Source organism: Protomyctophum bolini (genome assembly GCF_963924005.1).
Source record: "Protomyctophum bolini genome assembly, chromosome: 2".
NCBI lineage: Eukaryota > Metazoa > Chordata > Actinopteri > Myctophiformes > Myctophidae > Protomyctophum > Protomyctophum bolini.
The window spans coordinates 28,580,370-28,597,530 of NC_137863.1; the positions used below are offsets into that span (position 1 = coordinate 28,580,370).

The window sequence follows — 17,161 nt, forward strand, 5'->3', positions numbered from 1 at the left end:
ACCACCAACGAAACAAGGACAGGACAAAAGTAAATAGAAATAAAAAATAAAAGTAAAAACACAGGTCACAGGTCACATCATGGATCACAGTCAGAGTATTGTACACTTGTGAGAGAGGCACTGTCTGTTCATTCTGAAATCCACAGTCCGCTATATTTGGGTCACACTGAGCAGTCTAATCCAGGGAGGTACGAATATTGAACGATAGTTTGAAAGGTTTGGTCATCATGAGTCAAAGAACAATTGACCCTAAATAACCCTACATAATTATATGAATAATGTAATACATCTCAAGCTAAATGGTTTTAACCACTCAAACTGGGATCCCTGTTTTGGGCATGTCATTAACTCCTTTGTAGCCAATACCTGCACATTTAGCTGGCATTTAGCACCTAACCTATAGGTTTTTAAACTTTTTAAAATATTTTCAAAATAGCAAAAACAGCTCATCTAAAAGCTCAGTGTGCACCTCTTACCTCTTCTTTTCCTTCTTCTCCTTCTCCTCCTCCTCCTCCTTCTTCTCCTTACTCCTCTACAGGCTGGCCTAATTGCCCTCAACCCTCTGAGAGAGTGACCTATAAATCAAGTAGCAAGCCCCGGGCTAGATTCCTCAGTGGGCCTGTTTCTCTGTCCATCTGTTTGTATTCTAGATTCTCCTCCGTACCCTCACCTTTTTGATTTCTTCATTTGTCATCAATGTCATCACGTCTGTCTTTGCCACTTTGGTTCTTTCATTTTCATTTTGTGTCTGTCACCCCTTTGTGTCTTTTTGTCCTTGAATCGCCGTGATCGTAGAATAGAATCTTGTTTATTCAAACCCCTTACTAAACAGATCTTGGGAGAATTCAAACTTTTCAAACTCATACATTATGCCCGCTTTCTGAAGTCTAAGGTTTGAATAAGTAAGGTTTGGCTGAGCTACAAAGGTTGGCACCTTGGTATTACTATGTACATGTGTTTTTTTATCGTACCCTGCAGTGTTGGGGGTAACGCATTACTTAAGTAATGCTTTATGTCATAATATTACTGTAATGAGCAATTAAGTAATATAGTTTTGTGAAACACTGAAATGACAATGACAATTACTCTACCACTATGAGGAATTTAATTACAGTTTTCAAAATAAATCATATACAGTATATTGCAGGCCTCCAATGATAGAGGGTGCTGCAGCGTTTGTGTTCTTGTTGTTTCATCATGAATAATATAATATGCTAAAATTGCATTTTAATATTAGTAATAACATTTGTAGCCGTCTTTTCTATTCCATTTAGCAATACCTCTAACTTAGTCATTTTGTGTTTCCTTAGAGGGTGCTTTGTCAAAGTACCACACAATTAATATAACACATCACTTGCAATATTGTAACATACCTTATTACTTTTAATTGAAAGTAATTAGTAATGTGCAATCTATTACATGATTTAAGTTCCCAACACTGATGGAATGTATGATCTACCTGCATGACGGAGATTGCTTTGTTTTAGAAAACTGACCTCATCTTGCTTTCCCATAATGCTTTGGTCTTAATGCTTCCCGATGACGTTGCATCCAGCTAATTTAGCAGCTGCATTTGACATTGCATCTAGCTATTGAACAGTAACCTTTGGCCATGTAACATTTGTCCCATATACTGTATGACATTGTAATTGTGTGTGTTTCGCAGGGTCGACATTGAAGCGACTGTGTCTCGGTAAAGAGCGTGGCAGCAGTACGTACAGTAGAGTCAACTGTATGAAAGCTTCACTGGAAATCATAGTTCATGTGGGAAACTGTTCCAACACAAAGTGTGTGTGTGTGTGTGTGTGTGTGTGTGTGTGTGTGTGTGTGTGTGTGACTGTGTGTGTGTGTGTGTGTGTGTGTGTGTGTGTGTGTGTGTGTGCGCGTGTGCGTGTGTGTGTGTGTGCGCGCGCATATTCCCAGGGTCTGGGGCAGGACCTGGAGCTTCCAACCATCCACAGCAGCCACCAGCTGGCACCACACCCCCTCCGCCACAGCCAGTGATGGGCCTGGCCCAAGCTCAGGCCAATAACAGCAATAACAAGAAGGCCAATTTCTCTGGTACAACGATAGGCCATAATGAAATTAGCCTGACCGAAGACCTCCAACGGCTGATGGACAATTGGGCACAAGAGGTCCTTGTTGTCGCACATGGGCCACACTCTCACTCTCTTAGCCTCATTCGACAGCAACTATGGGACGACGGAGCATTTCAAACACATGAAAGACTGGCTGGTGCTCCAGAGGTGAGTTTCATGAGGATTTGTCTATGTAATGTTTATAATGGAGAGAATTGATGTATACGGTGTGTATAATTGCTGAGGGAAGCCAGTGCATAATGCCAAAGGACAAAACAATCAATGCCAAAATGATACATGCAAGCTCGCAGCGTGGCACTAAGTGACGTGTTTTGAGCTTGTACTGTATATCTGTTATTTTTTAGAACTACTGAAACCACTGTTCTAAACCCTAAAGGTGGCAAAACAAACCCCCCCCCCCCCCCCCCCCCCCCCCCCAAAAAAGGCACGCAAAACATATTTTTGGTCCTTTCTCTTTTAAAAGATAAAATATTGGGTTCATCCCATCCTCGCGTTCCGCAAACAGGAAGGATCATTATATAAGACATTATATAAGAAGCAGCAACATTATATAGGATAAAACCGTAGCCGGTCCAAAAAAACGTTATACGGACAGAACTATTCGGCGGCAGTGTGCAAACATGATTGACATAAAGTTGAACTTTTTGGTTAATATACCACCACATTGTCCAACTCTCCAGGTCTCATCAAAGACGGTGCCTGACCACAAGGGTCCCCATCTTTCCGTGTCATGGCCCATGAGTGAGAGCCATTCGTCGGTGACGAGGACCAGGCCCCCCGCAAGGCGCCATCCTTATGAACTACCTTCTCCTCCGTTCAGGGGCTCATCTTCGCCTGTCTGCGTGACGCAGTGGCCCGGGTTGCCGCCCGACCTCGCTTCAGGTGTCTTTACCTTCCCTGCTCTGTCCTCAGCGTGGGGTGTGCCTGCGCCTGCTCCAGGACCACCTTACGAGCCCCCTGACCCCAAAACCAGGACTCTCTAACCCCAGTAGCATCATGTCTTACCAAAAATGAATTCTCATTCATTATAGTGCTAGTCTACCTACAGTGCATATGCTGTATATATTTAACCAGCATGTATATTTATAGTAGCCCTCTGTATATAGCAGATTTGTTTCTGGAGTTTTATGTTATTTAATTAATTTGCATCGACATGCCTCATATCCTGTAAAATGCAGTACATAACGTTTGTGTGCAGCATAATACCGGCATGGATGTGCTGCAGTAGTTCATATAAGAGATGCTTTATTAGCCCATTGTGGTTTGAAAGCGCATATTTATGTATGTACATTACAGCTCCTTGAACTTGAGTCATTGATACATTCTTCCTTTACTCTCTAAGTGGTTGTATATAAATCTTTCATGTTTGTGTGACCCATATTGCCCATTACCGTATGTATGTATTCTCCCATGTGTATATATTGTATACACTCCTATTAGTCTGTACAAAGCCCTTGTGTTTGTACACAAATTCCATACGAAGGTGCTGTGTTTCTCAATGTAACACCGAATCATTCACCATCACACCCTTACTGTGAAGCCTTGTCTCTGTGGGCATTAGGGCCAGTTGCTTTAAGTCTGATGTACTGTAAGCGCTGAATATAGCTGATCTAAAAGCTCACAATGTGTCACATCCACAACGCATTGTGAGCTTGTAGATTTGCTTTTTTCGGCACACGACATGACGAAGTACAAATCAGGCTTCGCTCTGCTCTCTCCTCCCAAAGATAGGTTTCCTTTCCTTTCCATTAGCAGTGACACGCACAAGCTCTTGAAATCTTCTTAAGGGAATCGAAAGAACTTGAACATTATCTTCAGGTAAAACAAAACAAAAAAAATGTGTGAGAGTGCCTTGAATTGCAGTTTCAGTTTTGTGAAGAGCAGTTACAATCAGACAGTTGCCCTTCTGTTTGATGGGTTTGCCCTCCAAGGTAGGCTAATGAGGGGATTTGAACAATGAATGTGGATTCAGACATGTTTAATCTACTGTTAACATGTTTGACATACAGTAGTAACTAAAAAGATCCAGACTACTGAACTTGAACAATATACTGTACAGTATCAACTGATGCTAATTGTTTTAGAATATCCATTATTGATTAGTGAAAATTTCCAAAACCATGGTGATGTAATATGATTCATTACTGAGAGTTTTCCTCTGTTAACTTAAGCTGTAACATTCACCTTGTCAGTGCTTCTGCCCTTCTTGAGTCGCAACACAGCCTGCATGAACATTCATTTCTGATATATGTATTGTGCATAGGTTGATGTGGTGAGTTAAGGTTAATGTCGAGTGCCTGTGTCATACTACAAAAAGGTAGCTTGAATGTTTACCTGCGAATATTCTTTAGAGGTTGGTGTTTCGATAGGAGTCTTCTCCAAAACATGATAACCCCATACCTCTACTACAATCTTTAGCTTTACATACCGATGCCTTTGTGTTTTCTATAAGAGATTATATTTGGGTTTATGAAGGTGATTGTTGGTGAGGGTCAACATCATGACATGATGTTATCCACACTTTTCCTGGGCTGTGTGTGCTCCAGTTCCTGTTGATTTCATTGGATATCATTGGTCATCTGACCAGTTTCATTGGCTTTCATTGGATCAAATCGACAGGAACTGGAGCACACACAGGCCAGGGAAAGTGTGGATAGACTGGTGGAGAATGGGTGCCCTGGCTGGGAGAATGTGACCATTAAATAACCACACAGGTTTGACTGTTTATTTAACTTATTTGTACAGTGTGGGTTGTAATAGGCTAAGGGCAGTAGACACGAGTCATCTGTCTCGTGATGCCATTAAAATGCAGTATGAGTGGTTGAATGCAGAGGATTTTTAACAAAGATTGTGTTGGTATATGATAGATATTTAGATTTTGAATGGCCTCCAGTAGATCACCATCAGTGATTTACTGTACCACACTACTGCTGCTTAATAGACTAGCCGCTGCTTTTTATGTCTTTTATTTTACTGCTTCTGAAAGCCATTGTAGTGTATTCATTAATGCCTTCCGGTAATCAGCAAAAGAATGGAGGTGACATTTCTTGAAGACTTGCGTTGTTTGACAGCCATGAAGAGCAGCCAGTCAGTGAAGTTTGTGTTTACTGCAGAATTAACTTGATGACAGCTAGTGTCTATTTAAATCTCTGAATGGTTTCCAGTGCAAGTCACTGTGCTGTCATCTCTGCCAACTTTCCAACTCATAGTCTTGAACTTCAGCAGTTAGCTTGTCACAATATGAATCCTTTCATATCAGTGTTTAACTAGTTTGGTTCATTAAACTGAACTTTTGTAGACCCAACACTGGGTATCTTCCACAAAATACAGATGTTTTATGTAAACATGTCAGCTATGCAGCTCCATGTGCTTTAGACAGTAAAGTCTAATTTACTACAGAGAACGATGGTGTTGCTTGCTTAAATTAACAGATCTTTTAGGCAAGCAACACTACATGGTACGATGGAATATAAATTGAGTTTAGACTCATCATTGATCTGTTTATTGCTTGCAAGGAAAGCTTGTATGTTTGCTTTTGCCTCCCTGCACTTTCCTGACCCGGTCAGTAGCACTCGATCTTTCAAACAAGCTGTACATACTTGATGACAGAAACAATAAACTCATTTTTGCTTGATACTAAAGTGTTCTGTCATGTACTTTTGTTATAGTCTGTGCCTTTAACAAGAGAAAATACATTATGTTCCAACAGTCCTGTTGGCTTCGGTTCTGTGTACAGCCTATCTGAGTTGAGAGAGAGAGAGTGTGTGTGTGTGTGTGTGTGTGTGTGTGTGTGTGTGTGTGTTTGTGTGTGTGTGTGTGTGTGTGTGTGTGTGTGTGTGTGTGAGAGAGAGAGAGAGAGAGAGAGAGAGACAGTGATGTACGTAACATGCTGTAACTAATGGGCTTTGTCCCTTTAAGAACTTCTGCACACTACTATTATTGTCAGTTCTCAGCTGAGTTGCAGCAGTTTGTCCATCCCAAGCATCATTTGTGTGGAACCCATCATGGAGAGAGTGGTGCGACTCACCCTTCTTGGGTTGTTGCTGGCTTTTGGTACCGTAGCACCAATCAAGGTAGGGTAATATATAAATATGACATGCATGTATTGGGGTGTGCTTAAATTACAGAGAGTAGCACTTCAACTGTTAACATATTAGGAATATTTAGTATGTGACGTTTGACGTAACGTAACAGATATAAGTAACAGATTAAAGTTAAACCTTATGAAAATGTGCTTTTTTTATGCAGACAGGAGATTAGCACAGTTGAAATTGATTAAAAGCTTTTCTCAGTTCTGCGATTGTACTTTAGGCAAAATCTTTAACAGTCAGTCGTTTCAACACAGTGAACTATGTCTCTTTGACAAACACGACAACAGAGGTGAAGGACCTGTGTGTGTGTGTGTGTGTGTGTGTGTGTGTGTGTGTGTGTGTGTGTGTGTTAAGGCTGTACCCTAGCCCAGTGATACTCAACCTCAGGCCTGCGGGCCACATCAGGCCCGCGGGACCATTATGACTGGCCCACCAATGAAAATCTAAAAAAAAGAAGAAAAATAAATCTGGAAAATGAAATAAAAATAAATAAATCTGAATGAAGTTATCTTTAATTACATTATTATAAGTAATACTATTAGAGTTGTACTATTACTGGAACGAAAATAAAAGCTTGGGGGGGGGGGGGGAGATGCAATGCAAATGAAAGACATATACTGTGTATCCCTATTCCCTGACATAATTTTATAGCTAAACGGACAGAATTCTATTTTATTTGAATGATGAAACCCAGCTGCCATTAATAGTTGGAAATGGAAATGGAAATTGCGGAAATTGCGAAAATTGTAATTACGGAAATTGCGGAAATGGTGGAAATGGAAATTGCGGAAATGCGGAAATGGAAATTGCGGAAATTGCCGAAACGGTAATTGCGGAAATTGCGGAAATGGTGGAAATGGAAATTTTCGGAAATTGCGGAAATTGAGGAAATTGCGGAAATTGCGGAAATGGTAATTGCGGAAATTGCGGAAATTGCCATAACTTCTGACAGGAATGCACGAGAAACTTACTTTTTAACATATATCACATTCTCGCCGAGATATATTTTCGAGTTAATAAAAAAGGGGGAAAAAAAACGAATGGTTCAAATGCATTAATTAAGATTCGAGTGCCAACCCTAATGAGCGAACATTCAAACCTTGAATGTTTGGGGACAGCCTTAGTGTGTGTGTGTGTGTGTGTGTGTGTGTGTGTGTGTGTGTGTGTGTGTGTGTGTGTGTGTGTGTTGAAAGTAGGATTACTATGAATTTGCATTAATTCCCAATGTGCTATTGAAGTTACACCAGCTCAACTACTTGCTTCGTTCAACATAGTTTTTATTCTCTGGTCAAGTTCTACTTCTGGTCAGTGGTCAGTTGTGTTGTGTTTTGTGGTGTATATTTCTAGGAGGATTGGGACATCTACAGCTTCCACATCAACTCCACTGTGACCAGTCGCTATGCCACCACTGTCATCACCAGCCGTGTTGTCAACCGTGTGGACGCACCCAAAGAAATACATTTCCAAGTCAGGATCCCTAAGAATGCATTCATCAGCAAATTCAGAATGTGGGTCTCCTCTTGAGATATGAAATCTCTTTTAGGATAGGGACCTCGCCAAGAGAGCAGCACAATAAAAACAGACATACAGACAACAGCAAAGGAAAAAAACAACTAAAAGCAAACAAATTACAATGCAGGATTTGTCTGGCACTGAAAAACGTTTCAACACTTTTCATGTGCTTTAAATCTGAGATACATTTTTAGATAAGTGACCAGACCAAACTTTTGTATTTGGAAAAAAATATTTTCTGGTGTGCATTGATCCCAGTTCTCTGTCTATCAAGACTATAACACATTTCATATGTACGGCGAGATAGTCTCACTCAGAGAACAAGGGTTACAACATAACCAAACATTTCATGACAAAGTATAACAAGGCTTCAGATCTTTTACACTGTTGGTCTTTCTCAGGCGTATTGAAGGCGAGATGTATGATGGTGTTGTGAAAGCTAAGGAGCAAGCACAACAGCAGTACAATGAGGCTGTGTCCCGGGGTGAAAGTGCTGGTGTCGTCAGGTAAATGGTGGCGCATTGTCAGTGTGAAATAGTAACATTCATGTTTTAAAAGTATACAAATGAGATGTGTGTATCTTTCTGGTACAGTTCTGTGGGGAGAACACTTGAGGAGTTTAAGACCTCTGTGACTGTGGCTGCTCTCCAAAAGGTGACCTTTGAACTCACATACGAGGAGCTTCTGAAACGAACACTGGGCAAATATGAGCTGCAGATCCACGCCCGACCCATGCAGCCTGTCAAAGACTTCAAGGTGAAATACAGTAGGACTATGGGAGTAATATGAAATATTATGAAAATACTGTTGTAACTCATACAGTTCTTGGTTCTATCACTTAACATGTATGTTTTTTTTAAATGCCAGATGGATGTATACATCAATGAGAAGCCGGGCATTACCTTTGTCCAGGTTAAAGGAGGGCTAAGTACCAATGCTCTAGCCAATGCTGTTACAAAAACACATGCTCAAAATCAGGTAGGCCTATCGTCGAGTGCAGTACAAATTTATACTGGGGCCAGGGCATGAGTAAAAAAAGTACTTTTACAAATGTGTTAATATTACTACTACAGGTTATGTTAAGCAAAGAATTACTAATGACACATTTTGCGCTTCATTTGAGGGGCGTTTTGGGAACGTAAACACAAACGTAATATACTGTATGTTACTTTAATATCACAGAAAGTAATACCGGTATATCATCGCTGTCGTTATCTCCATTTTCAACTTTTTAATTATTGTTTTTATAAATTAGTGCTATTGAACACCCTTTATGTCTGCATGAGTTTTACAAATATTTAACCAATAAAATGTAAACTGGGGGAAGTCAATATCTGCTCCCTTTCATGTTACCAATGTCGACAGGGTGGAATTTTCTTTTTAATGTTTATATGAATGATTTATCATTATTTTTAAATGCATGTGGTACAGGGTGTAGGATTGATGACTTGTTAATTAATCACCTGATGTATGCGGATTAATAGTGCTGGTCTCCAACAGATTCTGAATGTATGCTCAGTATGTTCTTGATTTTAATATGAAATACAATGCTAAAAAGAGTAAGCTCATGATTGTCCGAAGTAGGGAAGACAGACAATCAACCTTTCCTGACTTCTATCTGGCTGTATACTGCCCACCTTTGGTGTCGCTTTTAAGGCAGCATCAGACGACTCACAGTGGCCTAGGCTGCTGCTGATCGCTCCAAGAAGCTCCAGCGCAAGCCAGATGTTTGTTAGTGTCGAGGTACCCGACATGTTCATGTGTAGGGCATCTGAGTCAGTAAATGACATCATCAATGTCAAAATGGACCCCACTACACGCAGTTCGGTCAGGTTCTCATCTAGACTGTGGAACCATTGGTGCACATGTAACAACTTTGATGAGGCAGTATTGTGTTCTAAAAACATATTTTCTCATTTTCTGAAAAGTTTATATTTTGGACATAGTTGTTACATTTCTGCCCGACAGCAGAGATATAATACATTACATGTTGAAAGTAACTTCCCTAACACTGTACAGTACAAAACTAATTTGATACAAAACAAAGTAGAGGGTATACATAAGTGCATATGATTCTAAATTACCATTTGTGCAAGATTAATATATTGTATGTGAAGAATGTATTGCTATAGGAAAACCCTTGACTGATGTATCGTGTTCCCAGGCTTGGGTGCATTTTTACCCTACAGAGCAACAACAGATCATGTGTGACAGCTGTGGAGAGCAGGGGATGAATGGAGATCTAGTTGTTGCTTATGATGTCAACAGGGACGCCTCACTGGGAGACATCAAGGTATGGTGAGACTTCAGTGTAAAACAACATACTATGGAGGTAGATATGTTGCAACATTCACGAGCAAATAATATGCGATCTGTGTGCATGTGATCCTGTCTTAAACGGACTGCAAAATCTGTATGTGTAAATTAAGGCCTATTCATACTCCAGTCTTAGGTGATAAGGTGACCACCGAAACGGTGATCACTTTTTGGTGATCACTTTTTATTTTTAAGAAGTTCATAGTAAGATGGAATGGTTGACTCAAGACGGATTGTACTGCTGAAGAGCTACATTATATTATTTAATTCTCAAGTTGAGAATTATTAAGTGCGATTATACAGTAAGTGATATTCCTTCATCATCTGCAGTCTTTACAGTATTCCATTTTGACGGTAGTTTTCCCCATTCTTTTCTCACCTGCAAAGGTGTCAGGTGGGTATTTTCTTCATCACTTTGCCCCAAGTGGTCTCCCGGGCATACCAAAGAATGTTGTCTTTATCATTGATCGAAGTGGCTCCATGCATGGCAAGAAAATGCATCAGGTATGGTGTGTACTAGTTTGCTCCATTTCAAAAGCATACTGTTGTTTCAGTGAAATGTTGCCATACACAAAATGAACAAAGTTCTTCTAATTTACGAAATAATCAATTTGCTCAGACCCGTCTTGCTCTTCTACACATCTTGGGAGACCTGGCGGAAGAAGATTACTTTGGTTTGATTATTTTTGACAGCAGTGTTTCCACCTGGAAGAGAGAACTCTCCCAGGCCAATAGTGAAAACCTGGCAGCTGCCAAAGAGTTTGCACGGAACATCCGAGACGCAGGAGGTACGGTTCTGATCTATACATTCTGTAGCTGTGAAATGTTGCCAGAATCATAATGGCAAAGAGATGTGTTTTTCTTCCCATTTTAGCCACAGATATCAATGCTGCCGTGTTACAAGGTGCAGAAATGCTGAAGCGAAACCCCAGAGTTGGCTCTGCATCTCTTCTTATACTTCTCACTGATGGTGATCCAACCTCAGGTAATTTACCCCCATCCCCCACCGTGTAGAATAATAATAAAGATTATATCAGTTCTGTATGGATAACAATAGCAGACTAAACAAAATGCATCTGAGGATCGACGGTTTCTCGAGTTCTAAGTCATTTGGTTATCATTACAGGAGTGACAAATCTTGAAAGAATACAGGACAATGTAAGAAAGGCCATAAATGAGAAATTCCCACTCTACTGTCTTGGTTTTGGATTTGATGTCAATTTTGAATTCCTGGAGAAAATGGCATTGGAGAACAACGGAGTGGCACAACGGATTTATGAAGCTTCAGATGCTGACTTGCAGCTTCAGGTTAAGATATTTTTATTAGTTTGATGTAGAGTTAATAGATATGATCAAATTTCTTCCAATGTAGACAGTTACTATGATACTTCTAACTCTCTAAATTTGGAACATAGTGCTGAGGGAACTTGGGTACGGTCCCATCATTTCTACATTTCCAGTAGCAAAATATCAGCACCAGGGTCAAGACTGAATGTTAAGGAAATTCCCAACTATAATCTTGTTGTATTTCACCAGGGTTTCTATGAAGAGGTCGCCAATCCCTTATTGACAGATGTGATAATGGTCTATGTTGGTGTGACTAATCTAACAAAGACCAACTTTAGCCAGTACTACAATGGCTCTGAAATTGTGGTGGCTGGACTCATAGACAACAACACTGAAACGTTTACTCCACGGGTTGTTGCCCTTTCGGTAAGGAAAGCTGCATGTGTACAGAGGGAGAAAATCACAATGAACTTTTTGTGGGTTATATGCTGCATGAACAATACCAGTCTTTCTTGACAGTAATTTTTCTGACACAAGGATACATTTTGATGATCATAGAAAAGCATAAAGATGGAGTTTGAGACTGAGAAAGATAGCAGGCTAGAGTCCACTGGAACTATTTCTGACCACCACCTCCAGAGGGTCTGGGCCTACCTCACGGTGAAGCAGCTCCTGGACAAAGAGTGAATATGCTGCCTATCACCTATTCTAATCATTGGCACATTCTGAGTTTTACTGTGTGTGTTATATAATTTAAATATTTACGTCATGTGACTCATCAACAACTTTACAACACATGTGTGACATCATGTGTCGAATAGGTTGCAGTTATCTGGTGCTGGGAAGGAGAACGTGAAGAAAGAGGCCCTGGAGCTGTCTCTGAAATACAGTTTTGTGACGCCACATACATCCATGGTGGTCACAAAGCCACCAGGGGAGAACACACAAGTTCTTCACAAACCCAAAGAAGGAGAGAGGCAAAGGTCTGGGTCACGAGCAAGGTCTGGGTTAGGCAGAGGCAAGACTTCAAGTAGCATACAATCTCGTGGATTTGGAGGACATGCAGTACTTTCATCCCAACCTCATCCTGACCTAGGTATACATACCACACTATCGTGTCCAACCTAATCTGTTGACTGGAGACTGGTATTCATATTCTAGATTTTATCACAATTGACAATAGGTGTCAATACATTGATTGAAAATGATTAAAAAGTTTGTTAAGCAATATTCTTTGTCTTCCAGTCACCCGCGTGATAGAGTCTACACCAGATGTCCCTAAAGTCACCCGTGTCTTTGCGGCGTCTTCACCAGTTCGTCGAAAGATGCAAAAAACCAAAAGCCATCAGACATTCGGTAGTAGTTTACTTTTTCTATGCCATCAGCTCAATTCCAACCTGTCATTTATATAATGACAGGTGACAATGAAAGGACAATGAAAGCTTTGGCCCACCTTTACTCTGTCCTGCTTTTGTAATTTTGGTGTCCTTTTCTCTAATTCAATTATAGCAAATTGTAAATAATTATGAGTTAATAAGTCACTGAATCAATAAGCCAATTGATGCAGTGACTTATGTCACCATTGTACTGTGGTTGCAGCAATGGACTATGCTGATTATGATGAAATGGAAGAACATGCTGACGATCTAACAACGACAACAAAAGCACCAAGAACAAGCCAAGGTACACAAATGAATAATTAAAAAAAGCTTCCTACACATTTAAAACACTTAAGTTAGTTTCATTATACTTTTATTAAACTTTAAGTTGTCAAAGTAAAAGCATGCATGCTTTTACTTAATCACTACTAATTTTTTGCATGAAATGGGGGAAAAAGTGTTTGGAAAATATGGAAAATATGACAAAATGAGTGAGTAATGTGTACTGTTCACCTAAGTAAATGTACAGTATACCGAGAGGTTCTCAAACTTTTGTTTTTGTTTTTGTTCAGCTCAGGGCCTCTGTAAATTTAACCCTTTCACCCATGGCCATGGCACCCCTGAATAGCATTGTTAACCGAATGTATGCCAAGAACGTGGAATTCTGCTTTATTCTCCACCCGCCTGTGACAGAAAAAAAAAACGATCTTTCTTTAATATAATTTAATCCAGCAATTATATCCATCTATATATATATATATATATATATATATATATATATATATAGTTTGTTACACACACGCTTATTGGTCCTTTTTCTGCACAGTTGAGACCAGGAAGTTGTGCATGTACAACTTCCTGGTCTCAACTGCGCATGTTTCTTTCCTTCCATGGAGCAACATGGCGTCGCCCGTACGGTCTTCGCGTCTCGTCCAAGGCCCCAGTGAGGCTCTCCAACGTTGAAGCACTGGGCCCTAGTGGTAAGAGGAGGGACTTTAGGCGGACCCGTACAAGTATGACGAGGAAACCCCGTGCAGCTGGGCTTTAACATTGAGCGCGTTTGCACAATTTTAGGCACCAAATTTTAGTGCCCAAATCGAAAAAACGCAGAAGTAGACGGTCCTTCCGGGTGATTCAAAACGCCACTGAGCAACAGTCTTGGTTGCCCTCTCAAAGATTCCTTGGGTTTCCCTGGGATCTCTTCTACTGTGGTATTTCGCGTATATGACTGCAGCATCACGATCCCGCCTAGTGTAACGGGAGGGATTGGGATAGTAGCATATATTACGGTACATAATATGTAAATCTTTGCCCCTAAGATACAGTATGTCACAAGGAAAACTTGAGAGGACAGATTGAAAATGACTATACTTGCCAAATAATCCATATTCTGGGGGGAAACATTCACCAAAAATAGCAGATCTACAAGCTCACAACGTGACAGGTTAAATTAATGAAAAGTAATTTCATGTACATTTGTCAAAATTGTATGTATTAACCTAACCTTTATATTTGCAATCTACCGGTACACCTTTTTCTCTATCCTCTCTCGAGCCTTTCTTTCTCTCTATTTTTCTTTTTCTCTATGCTTTAGTACCTCTGCACCACAAGTTTCTGTTAGGAGCTGAAAACCAGACCATCCCACTATGTTATGATGTCAGTGCCAAACATCTGAATTTTCTGCAAGATCCCGACACAGGTGAGGTCACTGCAGTATATTAACCTGCACTTACATTCTGTTTGGCTGCTCAGGGAACCATGCTTTGACTTTAACCCAGACATTTTTGTGAGTTGGTATCTCCTCTGCTGTCCCAGGGTTGTCTGTGTATGGCAAGCTCAGACAATCACTGCAGGGGGGCCTCCAGGAGATCGTTATTCACTACAACAATGATCAGCGCATTGAGGTGAACACCAATTCCATCACTGTGCGAGACGGACAGCATGTGAAAGCTTTCCACTGGGGCCAGGACCACGCAACAGCAGGAAGGTACCAAACTTCCAAAGCCTGCATTGCTTACTCCAAAATGACATACAGTGATTGTGTAGTAACAGGGGGTTAAAACAGTAACATCTTAAAAAGATGAATTTGTCATAATCTAGTTTTTAGATTGTATACTTTGTTAGGCCCATAAAAATAAAAGTATGTTGGGATGTTTGCTTGTATGTAGTGCCACACTGATTCTGCGGCACAATGAGATGGACGTTTCAATTGGAGATACACGTATTGTCATCCTGCTTCATCAGAGGAAGGGAGAGAAACTTCTCTGGCCTGTCTTGAGACAGTTTCCATCAGGAAACAACACTGTAGGAATTTTAGGTGAGTGGGATAATACAGTATTTTATTTGCGTAAAACTTACAGATTGAATTGTGTGTTAGAAAACTTAGAATATAATGTGTGCTTGCTGTCATGTGTGTGCGTGCGTGCGTGCGTGCGTGCGAGAGAGAGAGAGAGAGAGAGAGAGAGAGAGAGAGAGAGAGAGAGAGAGAGTGTGTTTTCTCAGGTGGGGTGCATGCATGTGTGCTTTATTTTTTTTAATATAGTTATTTATTTGGGCACAGCAGTTTATAAGTAAAATACTTGCACTTGTATCAACAAAGGATCACGGTGTCCCAGCCATTTGTTTTAAGACAAAGGAAACAAAAAGCAACTATAATATACAGCAAAAACAGACAAAGCAAAAAAAGAGCAAGAGAGTCAAAAACCAAAACAGACTGAGGACAATAACCACAAACTAGAAAAGCAGTTCCTAGAGAAACTGCGTGGGCTTGCTGAAAACCCACAATGTATATGATGTACTTGTACAGTATAACATGGGTCCCAAACTTTTCAGCGACCTCAAAATAATGCTGACTTGCGACCACAACCTTTTTCATTCATTCAAGTTTTGTTTATTCTTAAAATTACACTGAGTAATCAAACTCATTTTCAGTGTCGTCGACTAATTCAATACAACAATACAATATCGTATAGGAAAAAAAGATCACAATACCTGGCCTATAGGCCTAAAGTGATTTGAATGGCCAGCATTTATAGGCCTAATAGACATGGATACATCTTCACCTGCCCTGGGCTGGAATTTGCCGTAACCGGAAGGGGTCCAAGGTTAAGGGAAGCAGGCTTGAAAGGATGATCTAAAAGCCATGTCATTCGACAGGAGTTTTGAATATAATTTGCCAAAAAATAAAATAAACTTTTGGAGCATATACACAGCCAACTGTAGGCCTATTATGCTCACTATATAACGTGCCAGTAATTAAAACATAGCACCCTTCTTTAGAAAAATTTCAAGAATATATTAAGTATTTTGTTTTATAAGTATTGCTACCCCTCTTTTACTTGAACAGAACAAAGGAAAAAAACAAAACAGTATTTTCAAAGTAATGATTTGTAACCGTCAATCTTTTCTTTGTCCTCTGTCTTCCAGTGGCAAAGCCTGCAGTTTATTCCATACTGCAAGAAACCTCTGTTTCAGCAAGACTCAGCATCCATAACATCGAGGTTATTGCTCTCAGGTATGGTCGAGTATCTGTTTTGATCTTTTTAAGTCTCATTCCATGTCTTTACCAAGCCTTGTGAGTATTAGTATTATGTTGCTATGATACTGCTACTGTAGTACCACTGTACCATACAAATAATATTTGTCCTCTAGAACAGGGGTGGGCAACTTTGACAATGGAGAGGGCCACTATATTTCCACACTCACTCCAGAGGGCCACATTGCATACTGTTGTCGCAATAAATAGCCTGTATACAAGCTCAAAACGTGTTGCACTGCTTGTAGATCTGCTATTTTTGCTATTATTTGAATTGAAATCATGTGACGCCTGGGCCGCCAGTTCCCCATGTATGCTAGAACATCAACTGTGGACTACAGTATAACCTCTGTATAATGATACTACTAGTACCATTCTTCCAATAAGAATAATGTGTTTTTCCTCTAGAACATCCGCTGTGGACTACAGTATAACCTCTGTATAATGATTCTACTAGTATACCATTCTTCCAATAAGAATAATGTGTTTCTCCTCTAGAACATCCGCTGTGGACTACAGTATAACCTCTGCCCCGACCCTGGAATGTTGGTCTGTGTCTCCTGAGCTCGCTCTTCAAAGGGAACTGTCTGACTTCCTTGTGACGCAATCATAACTGAGTGCACCATTACACCAAATAAATCTCAAACACTCTGATCGTGTGTGTGTGTGTGTGTGTGTGTGTGTGTGTGTGTGTGTGTGTGTGTGTGTGAATAGCTCGCTCGATGACAACGTGAAACTGTGCACACACTCACTCTGTGGATGGCAGATCCCTCAATTCTTTCACATGGACCTGTTATAGTCCGTCCCAGAGCCATAGAGTAAGACAGAGTGACAGGGTTTCCAGACCTGAGCAGACAGATTCTCGGCGGCGGCCAGATTATCGGAAACGCTTTCCCCCGCGGCAATCAGCCGCGTGGGTGGAGCTTAATTTCCATCCACCAG

General features: G+C 40.4%; 2 protein-coding genes across 2 annotated transcripts in view; both read left to right on the forward strand.

Moving 5' to 3' along the window:
- wnk2 (WNK lysine deficient protein kinase 2) overlaps positions 1-4,683 on the forward strand; it is a 29,330-nt gene extending 24,647 nt beyond the window's left edge. The window contains exons 26-27 of the mRNA XM_080783227.1: positions 1,924-2,246; positions 2,780-4,683. Coding sequence (XP_080639353.1) covers positions 1,924-2,246; positions 2,780-3,082 — 626 coding nt within the window. The 3' untranslated portion in view covers positions 3,083-4,683. The remainder of the gene's footprint in view (positions 1-1,923; positions 2,247-2,779) is intronic.
- A 1,398-nt stretch (positions 4,684-6,081) lies between these two features.
- LOC308330026 (inter-alpha-trypsin inhibitor heavy chain H3-like) lies at positions 6,082-16,850 on the forward strand. Its single transcript, XM_080784650.1, has 20 exons — positions 6,082-6,172; positions 7,538-7,698; positions 8,104-8,208; positions 8,296-8,458; positions 8,570-8,680; positions 9,867-9,995; positions 10,406-10,522; positions 10,638-10,806; positions 10,893-11,003; positions 11,145-11,326; positions 11,555-11,731; positions 11,864-11,988; positions 12,127-12,401; positions 12,551-12,661; positions 12,905-12,988; positions 14,279-14,383; positions 14,500-14,671; positions 14,853-15,001; positions 16,111-16,198; positions 16,718-16,850. Exons 1-20 carry the CDS (start codon positions 6,104-6,106, stop codon positions 16,830-16,832), a joined length of 2,718 nt encoding a protein of 905 aa, XP_080640776.1. The 5' UTR covers positions 6,082-6,103; the 3' UTR covers positions 16,833-16,850.
- The last annotated feature ends 311 nt before the right edge of the window (positions 16,851-17,161 follow it).

Bases quoted from the DNA above. Each gene is read 5' to 3' on its own strand.
- LOC308330026 (XM_080784650.1), top strand. From the start codon at position 6,104: ATGGAGAGAGTGGTGCGACTCACCCTTCTTGGGTTGTTGCTGGCTTTT. The intron at 8,209-8,295 runs GTAAATGGTGGC...TTTCTGGTACAG, and splicing joins GAAAGTGCTGGTGTCGTCAG to TTCTGTGGGGAGAACACTTG. The intron at 11,004-11,144 runs GTAATTTACCCC...TTATCATTACAG, and splicing joins TGATGGTGATCCAACCTCAG to GAGTGACAAATCTTGAAAGA.